This window comes from Mastigoproctus giganteus, chromosome 5, assembly GCF_048544385.1.
Source record: "Mastigoproctus giganteus isolate SK-2022 chromosome 5, ASM4854438v1, whole genome shotgun sequence".
In the NCBI taxonomy this organism is placed as follows: Eukaryota; Metazoa; Arthropoda; class Arachnida; order Uropygi; family Thelyphonidae; genus Mastigoproctus; species Mastigoproctus giganteus.
Window position 1 is genome coordinate 46,979,308 of NC_143579.1, and position 12,019 is coordinate 46,991,326.

General features: G+C 36.8%; 1 protein-coding gene across 1 annotated transcript in view; it reads left to right on the forward strand.

Annotated features, from left to right (window-relative positions):
• GlyRS (glycine--tRNA ligase) overlaps positions 1 to 12,019 on the forward strand; it is a 192,785-nt gene that overhangs the window by 127,756 nt on the left and 53,010 nt on the right. The window contains exon 9 of the mRNA XM_090373175.1: positions 821 to 983. Within this exon, the coding sequence (XP_090229301.1) occupies positions 821 to 983 (163 nt within the window). The remainder of the gene's footprint in view (positions 1 to 820; positions 984 to 12,019) is intronic.

Here is a 12,019-nt window from a genome sequence, read left to right on the forward strand (position 1 = left end):
GAATCAACTTGATAAGCAACTTTAGTCTTCCCAGGAGCACTTTACTTATCTTCTAACTTTTTAACCAGTTTTCATTATCCCAACTTAACCTTTGTTTATAAATCTTTGCACTCTCCTCCTCCTGCTCCTTCTCTGAATCAGGTATACTTTATCTTCTTAAAATGATAATCCAAAGGTAAAGCCAGTTGGTATGGCTACATTAGTTTCCTGAATCAAGTGCTCTGCCCACTTGCTTCTGCTGAAACTGCCTGGTGAGATGACTGTCAACTGACATTCTGTTCTAGTTATGGTTTGCCAGTTACATTCTTTTCAGGACAGTTTATAATGGTTGAACTTCTTTGAGTTTTCAATTTGTGAATATCAACATTTCATTGAATATGCTTACTGTTTTCTCTTGTAAAGTTACCTTTTACTTTGGCTACGGTAACATTGGCCAGATTGCTATATAAGTTAATACTGCACTTTAAAAATGTAATGACTGTAATTTCAAGTGTATGCATACATGTGTATGTGCTAATGCTCTGTATGTATTTCTTTAAAACTGTTTCTTTTTTTTACTCTAGTACAGCCATCCAGCAGTGAACTGAGTTTACATCTTCATTGAAGCTTTTTATGGCAGCATCCAGTTAACATTGGACAGTACATTTTCTTTAGAGTACACAGTTTTGATAACACATACAAACCTCTGACCACATACAACCTCATGACCACAGCCATGAAAACCCCATAAACAAAGATATTAATGTTCCTTCCTAGACTTTAGCATCTTGAATATAAATTGAATTAAACTTATTATAAAATAGAAGTTTTCTTTCCACAGAGAATTTACCATGGCTGAAATAGAACATTTTGTAGATCCAATTAATAAGAATCATCCAAAATATGACCAGATAAAAGATTTGGAGTTAGTATTGTACTCAGCATGTAATCAGATGAGTGGTAAACCTGCTGAAGTTGTTCGGATTGCAGATGCAATAAATAAAGTGAGTTATAAAAATGCCTATTTTTTTTTATAAAATTATTTAATAATTTATTTAAGTATATATTGGATGAATGGCTTTAAACACAATACTGGCAGTCTAGTCATATTCATCTAAATATTAATCAAATAAAGAAGGAAGGGTACTATTTCGATGCAAAAATTGAAATATTTTAAAAATAATGCTCACACTGTGTTCTATTTTTCTGTCTATACCACTAGGGAACAGTATTGCCCTTCCTCTGTCAGGAGAAACATTTATTTGCTGCTTGCTACAATGTCACTAATTATGAGGCTACTTGTTATCTAGCCGACCGAGCTAGTCGGGTGGGTAAAGTGCCTGCCTAGCAACCCAAAGGTTGCGGGTTCGATTCCCGCCTCGGGCTTGGATCAAAGTACTGCAAAAACCTTGAGAGGTGCATTATGGCCACAGAAGCCTATGCGCCAACAACTACTAAATAAAAATAATAATAATAAAAAAACCTTATCTAATGTATTATTTGCTGCTTGGTACAATGTCACTAATTATGAGGCTACTTGTTGTTTAATGTATTGAATCAACAGTCAAGTGGTGCATTCCTGCCCCAGGAAGGGCAGTATTGTCCCCAGGAATGTTGACAGAAAAACTGAACATAGTGCAACAGTAATTGGTTTTATGTTTAAAACTAGTCACGACTGTGCCTGCCTTCAAGTTTTTAATGAATAACAGATCTGTGTACTGGATGATGTTATTCAATTAAAGGCAATATTTGTTACCTTAAGTGATTTATGGATAACATAGTTATTTGTAAAGGGGAATCAGCCCAAGTTCTGTCACTGTCACAGGAGAGGCAGTATTATCCAAAAGTGTTATAGACAAAAATGAAACACAGTGAGCATTATTTCTTAAAACAATCTAAATGAAATACATTTAGATTGTTTTAAGAAATAATGCTAAATGTATTTCATTTAGATTGTATTTGCATATAACTGTATTGTATGTCATTAGAGGACTAAAGTATGAAATGGGCTCCCCATAACAAAGGTTGACAGATCTAGGCAACACTTGTAAAACTTATGCACCAGGATCAAAATAAAAAATCTGTACTAATAAAAAAAATAGCAAAGAACCTTTTCTCTACTCTGTGACTGCACACAAAGTAAACTTGCTAAAAGATCCTGAAGCATTGTGTTTTTTTAATGTCTTTCAAGGAATTTCTGTTGTACACTTCACTTGGAATTGTAGTCAAGGTCTCCATACTGTATTTGCTACTTATAAATAGTGACTTTCCCCATGGATTTAATGCAGTTTTAAAGAATATGCAAGTCTGAAAAAGTGTTCATAGTTTTTGCATGTAATTTGAAATTGCCAGAGATTCAAATGAGATCACAAAGCCATGCATGGAATTTTCAGATATAAAATAAAACAAACATAGGAATGAAGTTCTTTGGAGAGAAAGAGTAACCTTTCGTTTTATTAATCTTTTGATTTGGTGTTTGTCTACGATCTATTTGTCTACGAGATATTTGGTGTTTTACACCAAATATCTCGTAGACAAATATCTGCAAGAAATCTATAATCAGTATTCGATAATTTGATAATCAGTGTGTTAAATAATAATGCAAATAAATTGTATTTTGGGTTTGCATGTTTGTTTCATTGAGATATCCTGTTATAACACCATTACAGCTGTTGGCAGTAGTATTGTCTACTATAGTATTCCAAAAGTTTTGCCAATGACAGTAGTCAGACTCCATACTCACAGAAACTCCCCCAAGAACTCTGGTGGTAAATTACATTATAAAGCCTTTGAATAACATATGTGAAACCCCCTTGGACCATGGCACAGTCATTCATATACACCACTGCTGTTGTCAAAATCTGCTAAGGTTCTACTGAGGAAATTGTGAACATGCCAGAGGTGTATTCAACTCTAGCAGTAAGCTACAGAATCTTGAAATAACTGGGAGTAAAGTGGAGGAGAAACTGTTGAAGATAAACACAAGAAAGGCACCCGGGGTGGATGGGATCTATCCAGTTATATTAAAGGAGGCAGCAAAGGAAGTAAGCAAACCCTTAGCCTTAATTATGAGAGCTTCCTTGGACTCAGGGGAGGTACCCATAGACTGGAAATGTGCAAATGTGACCCCAATTCACAAAGGAGGATCAAAGGCTGACACAAGTAATTATAGACCTGTGAGCTTAACTTCTGTTCCAGGAAAATTAATGGAGGCACTGGTTAAAGAAGCACTGCAGGATCATTTAGACAAGACTTCAGTTATAGCTCAGACACAGCATGGTTTTGTTAAGGGGAAGTCTTGCCTGACCAACTTGATTGGATACTATGATGCAGTCACAAAAGAACTGGATGCAGGGAATAACTTTGATATTATATACTTGGATCTTAGAAAGGCTTTTGATACTGTTGCACATGGAAGACTGCTACACAAATTGGAGCAGTGTGACATTGGAGGCAAATTGCTGCTATGGATAAAGGGGTGGTTGAGGGGGAGAAGACAGAGAGTGGTAATCAATGGACACTGCTCATCGTGGACTGATGTTATTAGTGGAGTCCCTCAGGGCTCAGTGTTGGGTCCATTATTGTTTTCTGTATTTATAAATGATATTGATGATGGTATATCGGGCTTAATGTCCAAGTTTGCAGACGATACAAAGGTTGGCAGGGTTGTCAAGGACACTACTGACACTATGCTGCTGCAACAGGATCTGGAAAGGTTGAGCAGATGGGCTGAGAGGTGGCAAATGAAGTTTAACATTGACAAATGTAAAGTACTACACATGGGAAACAGCAACCCCAGAGCAACGTATCAACTCTGTGGTACTACACTGACAGTGGTAGAGAATGAAAGGGACTTGGGGGGTGGTTGTGCAGGCAGATATGAAGTTCTCTGAGCAGTGCAGACGGGCTGCAAGAGTAGCTCATGGAGTATTGTCAATAATATACAGGAATTTTTCCAGCAGGGATAAGGAGGTGATTATTCCATTGTATAAGGCGATGGTCAGGCCACACCTAGAGTACTGTATACAGGTCTGGAGGCCTCATTTCAAGAAGGATGTAGAGCTGCTGGAACGAGTACAGAGAAGGGCAACAAGATTAGTGAATGGATCAAAGGGGTGCTCTTACGAAGAAAGGCTTAAGTTTTGCAAATTACAGTGTCTGGAGACTAGGCACCAGCGAGGTGATCTGATAGAGGTGTATAAAGCCTTGAATGGTTTAAGCATGCTCAATGCTGATGGGATTCTTCCTCTAGCTCAGAAAAATCACCTGAGAGGGCATAAATTCAAATTGAGGAAAGACAGATGTAGGATAGACGTGCGGAAATTTGCCTTTAGACAGCGAGTGGTTGGTTGGTGGAACAGACTTCCATCCCTTGTGGTGGAGGTTGATAGCCTAAATAAGTTTAAGGCTCAGCTGGACAGGTATTTTGAACGAACAGAGGGGTGAAGTGGAAGTGGTTTTTTTTTTTTTTTTTGGCTGATGCCGCATAAGCTTGCTTTCTTGCATCAAATGCCTCTACTAATGCTAATGCTAATAACATATGTGAAACCCCCTTGGACCATGGCACAGTCATTCATATACACCACTGCTGTTGTCAAAATCTGCTAAGGTTCTACTGAGGAAATTGTGAACAAGGGAATGTATTGTAAATATGTTTGGGTTTTATTTTATTAATTATATTTTTGTAAAGAAATGAGGGTTTTTTGTTTTTTTTTTAATATCTCAGCTTTGGCAACAGTGTTTCTAAGTGGCACATGCCATAAAAATGTATTGATTAAAGGATATGTCAAAGAATGGGTTTTCACGTGTTTATGGAGAATGGAGACAGCATTGGGAGAGCTGCATTGTATCAAACAGTACTCTTAGAAAGGACCATCAAAATTTTGATGTACATTTAAGTAAATAATTAAATTTGTGATCACTTTTTGAACAATCCTCGGGTTTTTAAATAAAGGAAATTGTGCACTTTGTATTGTTATTCTTTATTTTAAGATATTTTTAATGTTAATGAATTGAATGACACTGCACTATTATACCACTTGGGGATTAAGTAGTTTATTATTGAAATGATACAATTTAAAGAACGGAAGCACCTCAGTGCCAAACACTTAAACAATTTATGACTATGTTTTGGAAACTCACAGTTTCCTGTCTTCATGCCTATGGGGTTGGAATACTTAGAAGTGATACCACAAGTTTTTAATTTGACAGTGATATATGGATTGATTGAATTAAATTAAATATAGGATAATTCATTATTTACACTACAGTGTATTCTAATTACATCTACAATATTATTGGTTTTACAAATTTTGGTATTATATAATATTTTGAATAACACAAGGTGAGTCAAAATTATATATTAACATTAGTAGAGGCATACAATGCAAGAAAACAAGCTTATACAGCATCAGCCAAAAAAAAAAAACCTTCCCATTTCACTCATCTGGTCACTCCAAATGTTTGTCTAGTTCAGCCTTACCTTTATTTAAGCTATCAACTTCCACAACAGACAGAAGGAAGTTTGTTCCAGTAATCAACTACCTGCCGGCTAAAGGCAAATTTCTGCACATCTATTCGACAACTGTTTTTCTTCAATTTCAGTTTATGCCCCCTCAAGTTTGTAATCTGAGCAAGAGGAAGGATCTTTCAGCATTGAGCCTGCTCAATCCATTCAAGGCCTTATGCACCTCAACAGATCACCTCGCAGGTGCCTAGTCTCCAGATGCTGCAATTTGCAGAATCTGGAGAATTCGATAAGAGCACCATTCTTCATAAGAGCACCCTATTGTTTACCTCACCAGTCCTGTTGTTCTTCTCTGTACTCATTCTAGCAACTCTACATCCTTCCTAAAATGAGTCTTACAGACCTGTATACAGTACTCAAGGTGTGGCCTGACCATTGCCTTGTCCCTGCTCGCAAAATTCCTGAATATCATTGACAAAACCCCATGACCTACTCTGACAGCCTGTCTGCACTGCTCAGAAAATTCATATCTGACTGCACAATTACCCCCAGTTTGTTGTATTTTATTCTCCATTACCCTGAGTGTAACACCACCCAGTTGGTATGTTACTCTGGGGTTACTGCTACCCATATGCAGTACTTTGCATTTGTCAATGTTAAACTTCAGTTGCCACTTCTCAGCCCATCTGCCCAACTTTTCCAGATCCTGTTGCAGCAGCATACTGTCATTACTGTTATTAACAACCCTGTCAACCTTTATATCATCTGCAAACTTTGACGGCGCCTCTGTAGCTAGGTGGGAAGGAGCAGCAGTGCGTAGCACACACTTCTTGATTAGACCGGGGTTCGAGCCCGTCACCACCAAATATGGATAATGCGGAAAGGTCAAGGGAATGACCGCCACATATTCCCGGAGCAATATGGCCTTAGTTGCTAATGCTCCTAAAAACCAAATAACAAACAAACAAACAAGCAAACTTTGACATTAAGCTTGATATATCTTCATCAATATCATTGATAAATATACAAAACAACAAAGGGACCTATGCTGAACCCTGGGGGACACTACTAATAACATTAGTCCAGGAAGAACTGTGTCCACTGATACATTTGCACATCTGGGGACTTCCCCTGAGTCCAAGGACACTCTCATAATTACGGCCAAGCAGTGGCGGATTTCCACACAGGCACACACCTGGGGCCTCCTAAATCGAGGGGGCCTCAAATCTCAGGTGTCAAAAAAAAAACAAAATTGTTTCATTTTAAATTTTTACACTCATCTTTATTACCGTTACTGAATAAAACTATAATTTAATATGAGAAGTTAGTAAACTGTAATGTGAATATTCCTACATATTATATGAAACATCTATGTGAACTAAGTGAATCTGAAGTAGAATACATATTATCATTTTATCTCCTTGGGTCCAGTGGGCCCAGTTCAAAGGTCAACTAATAAATTCTTTAATTTTTACTCTATGGGCACAGTGGAAATTCGCTATAGGTGAAGCCAGAACTGTTTTCTTCGATTTTCCCACTTCAATTTTCAAAAATTTCTATTGAATTTCATGCAAGTGACAAAAATGTGACATCAAGTGTGTATTTTTTTAGGCCTTTTTCTGTTATTTTTCTAAACCCACCCTAATTAGCCTAGGGCTTATGAAACACAATACTTGATTTGTTTGTTTGTTTTGGAGCAGGGGTTTCTGTTTACAGAGCGAAATTGTTTTCGTGGAGTGGAGCGCGAGAAAAACCGTTGAACATCGAGAGAGTGCCAACGACGTTCTGATGTCTCCACGTGGCTACATCGGGACCGCTAAGAAAATAAACAAAAGACACTGCAAGCTACTGTTAGTTGACATAAAGAAGCGATAAAGTGAAACAGTAGCAACAACTGTTTGTGAAAGGTGAACAGATTGTATTTCCTTTCTTCAACATGTATTGCTCCTATGAACAGAAGATCAAGGAAATTCATCTGTTGGAAACAGGAAAAACTGGTGTAAAACTGATAACACTGCAATGTGCATTTGATAAAAAAAAAAAGTTTGCTTTATTGTAATTGTTTTTAGTAAACAATATCGGAACAGCAGTTTCCTGGGTTTGATCTTCTAACAAAATTTCGAGAAAATATTTCTCGAAATTTATAGCTACATTATAAACTTCAAAAACTGGTGCATCAAAGGAAAGAAGAAAAAAAAAATCATCCGCTATGAATAATGGGTTGTTTCTTGAAATGTGTATTGTTCACCAAACTGCAATATTTCTAACAATACAAAGCTAACAGATTACGACTAACGGCTGCTCAAAAAGTATTGTTAGAAGATATTTGCTTGTTACGCTTTGATGTCATCGCAAAGGGAGAAATTCTGTTTTAGTACAGAAGCCGATTTATTCGGCTTCTGTACTAAAACAGAAATAGCTCAGAACAGCAGATGACACAGTCATCTGCTGTTCTGAGCTGTAATAAAAAGAAAAACCCCGCTGAAAAATAGATTTTCTCCCCATCACTTCTTGTTTTTCTGTGGTTTATGGCGAGCAATTTCACACAATCAAGTCCGTGACTGTTAAATGCAGTGCGGTTTCTTGTATTCTCTCTCTCTCTTTCAGGATCTCTGACCGTGTGGTCATCCCGGAGTATAAACAGAAAATTTGTTCATCAGAATGCTGCCCACCAATGGCACCAATTATCAACTCCTTTACTGGCCTTCTAATTTTCAATGTGTGCAGATAATCGACTTGGGCAAAATTCGAAAGTGCTACTTCAATTAGGAACAAAAACGGTTTCCCTCCCCCAACATAACGAATTACTTTAGGTGCAATAAAGGACCAGTACTGATGATTTTACTGACAGGAAGGAAGTGTATACAATAAAACATCTGTACAAGGCGGTCACTCAAAGGAAAGTAACCGTAGTCATTTGTATCAAGGACAAGCTATACAGCGATGTTTGAAATGTATAATACAGTTCACTGGCAATTTCCAGAGGGATTATTGTAAAATATTGTCTGTAAAACAATTACAGTAAAGCAAAGAGGGTTTTTTTTATCGAATGCACACTGAACAAAAATCAGACTAATCTGAACTTAGGCATTCTACAACGATGCTGACTTATTTGAACTTTAGCATCTGTTGTGAAACTGAATTCAATAAAGAAATAGACTTAGAACTTTCAAATCCTCAAATCCGCGATAAAACTGACTTACTAGAACTTCGGCATCTGTGATGTGAAAGTTATATTTGTGGACCTTGGACAATCTCCTGGCCTTCCCCCCACCAAAAGAGTATTTTTATTTCTTTCTCTCTGTCTCTTTCCCTTAGGGTCAGACTAGAAAGGAGAACTCTCTCCCCTAAGGAGTTTTTTCCCCCAGTTGAATGAAAGGAACTGGAAATTTCAGGAAAATGAACCCTGTTTTCCTTCATTCGGCAAACAGCTACTCTGTCAGCGCAAGAGAAGTGAAATTACATTTGCAGCTCAGAATGAAATTCTCGCATCCAAACATGACACTTTATGGTGAATTTTTTGGGCGCGTGTGATAATGAAAATTCAATTTTTCCCTCGAAAATTTTTGATGGTATCAAATGCAAATCAAGGAAATATCGAAGTAACAGATTGTTTTCACAATCTGTTACTCGAGCGCATTTTTTTTTTTTTTTCCCCCGTTTGCACACCAGGTGAGATGAAGGCAAAGTTCCTTCGTCATCAGTTTTCGAAGTTTATAAGCAGCTATCAATAGAAATATTTTGTTGAAAGTTCGTAAGAAGATCAAATATGCATCCATGAAACTGCTGTTCCGATTTAGTCCTCTAAAAACAATTACAATAAAGTGAACTTTTTCTTTTTTATGAAATGCGTGTGGTAGTGATCAGTTTTACAACAGGTTTTTTTTTTTTTTTCTTATGTTTCCACTGTGGTTTCCAATAGATGGATTTCCTTGATTTTTTGTTATTAGATACAATACATACTGAAGAAAGGAAATGCGATATTTTAGTTTTTCAAAACCGATTCATTGCAATTCTTTCATACAATTACGAAAAGCAGTAAAGCAAGCTGTTGCGAAAGAGCCATGCAAAATAGTGTTCGCAAGTAATGATGCTCAACTGTTTGTTTTCCACGAAAGTTGTTTACGGTTTTATTTTCTCCTTGGATCACCTTGGTAACGCTAATGACATAAGCTTGACCAGTCAATTATATCTCTGCATCTGTTGATTCGTTTTAGCTAGAGGCGCCGAGCTGAGGTGCGAATTTTTGAACAAATGCTGTAACGCGTTTTATCTACAAAGCTTGGATCTTGTTTTGCCGACATCAAAATTTAATAAATTGAAATGTAATCGTACATTTTTGCTGTTTTAGAGTGAATTAATAGTTTTTGCTGAGCGCTAAAGGTAGGAAATCAAAGAATATACTTCTGTTTATGTATATTGAGAGTTTCAATTTTGTAAACTGAGTAGAAATTATGGAAATTATTAGTTTCTCTCAGTGGGGGGCAATTTTCAAGTGAGATTGAAAATTAGGGTTATGGGGGACGGGATAAAGGTAGGGTTAATGCTTAAATTAAACACTTTTAGTTTTTTCCTAGTGGAGGTAATTCCATGAGTGTAGTGATATTGCTCAAGAAAAGATATTAGGTTTGTTTGTGGAAGCAGTTCAAAACTATTCGCAACTAATTGGAAACCAATAAGCAAGTTCAGTAGTCTTTTAAAGCCTCTGAAATCACTACAGTGCTGGCTCACATGTAACGGAGCATCGTCTTTTTTAATAGCTTTCGGAACTAACATTTCACTCACGAATCTCTTACAAATTACTAGAGTTTGGTGTGGTTGGTGTTTTAGTGTAGTAGTATTTTTGTTTTGTTATCAAATAAGTATCTGTAATATCTTATGTATTGTTTATGTATTTATCAAAACTGAATTGTTTGACAAGGCGTGACATTTATAGCAAGTGATAATTGGGAAATAATTTTTTAATTCCCAATTAATAAAATATGTATGAAAGAATTGCGCAACCAAAATGATTAAAACCGCAACACCAAATCTAGAGCGCGTGCTATAGTAAAAACGTGCATGTAGAATGCACATTGTAGTGGTACCAAAAATATTTAGAGGGGGGGCTTAAAATTGAATTGCGCCTGGGGCCTCTCGAGTGCTAAATCCGCCACTGTGACCAAGGGTTTGCTTATTTCCTTTGCCACCTCCTTTAATATAACTGGATAGATCCCATCCACCCCAGGTGCCTTTCTTATGTTTAACTTCTACTACTCCTCCAATTTGCTCTCAGATATTACAAAATCATTTAACTCCCTGTTATAGTTTGATAAACATCTGGCCCTCTTCTCCTTGAATAACTCCTCATGTGAGAATGTAGATGCAGAATACTCATTTAGTTTGACAGCTATCTGAGAATGATCATCTGCAGTCAACCCATTGATATCAAGTGGACCAATCTGATTCATCCCCTTTTATAGTTTATATTAAGTAAAGAAATCTTTGCAGTTTTTCTTTGCATCCTTTGCCAAGTATTTCTTGTAATCAGCCTTCACTTTCCTAACCACCTATGTGACTCGATTACACACTAGCTTATACCTGCAATAGGCTTCTGTGTCACCTGATAATTTATATGTATTCCATGCATTTTTCTTCTCTGCCATGAGTCTCATTAGTTCATCAGACATCCATTTGAGCCTAAACCTAGAACAGTATTTCTTAGTTGGAACAAAAAGCCTAATAGTAGCTTCCAAGAAATACTTCTTTGAATGCATCCCATTTAGAATTTTAAAAAATCTCTGAGACCACTGTAGTCACCTTTACGAAAACAAAAACCCTTCCCTTTACCCCTGATGGTAGTTACATCCTTAAGCAAATCCCACATCAATACACTGTGTTCACTGCCATCTAGTGGTTCCTTTTTCTGTAAATTCTGTATGCACACTTTTAACAATCCATAATTTGTATTATTTCTTTTTTCAGATTGACTGAAACCCATAGAAATGACCAAGAACACGCAATTGAGATTTGATGAGAGAAAGGCAATTCTTAAGCTGTACTGGAAATTTGAAAATGATGCAGAAGTTCAGCGTGCATGGGAAAGATGATATGGAACAAGAGCACCTACTCATCTAACAATAATTCATCTCTGTAATACTGTGTACAGCTCCATGTTCCTGGAGCTGTACACAATATCGATAAGAAAAGCAGCGGGAGGAAAACAACATCAAAGTATCAAAAACATTAACACTGTCATGAATACATTTGAACATTCCCTACAGAAGTCAACATGACTGATGCTCACAAGAACTGCAAATGAGTCAATCAAGTAAGAATCTTAAAAGACATAAATTTGAAGCCTTTTAGGCCTCAAATACTGCATACAATACAGAAACATGATCACCATTGATCCAGATCAACAAACAGTTTTTTAGTAATATTGTCATAAAAATGGTGGAATTGGTGCTTTTGAGGATGTAGTTGTATGAACCAGTAGAGCCACATTCAAACTAAATGTACATTTGAATCATCAATCCGTGTTTACTGGGCCAGTGAAAATCCTCATCCCACTTTGCAGAAAGATGTTAGCCT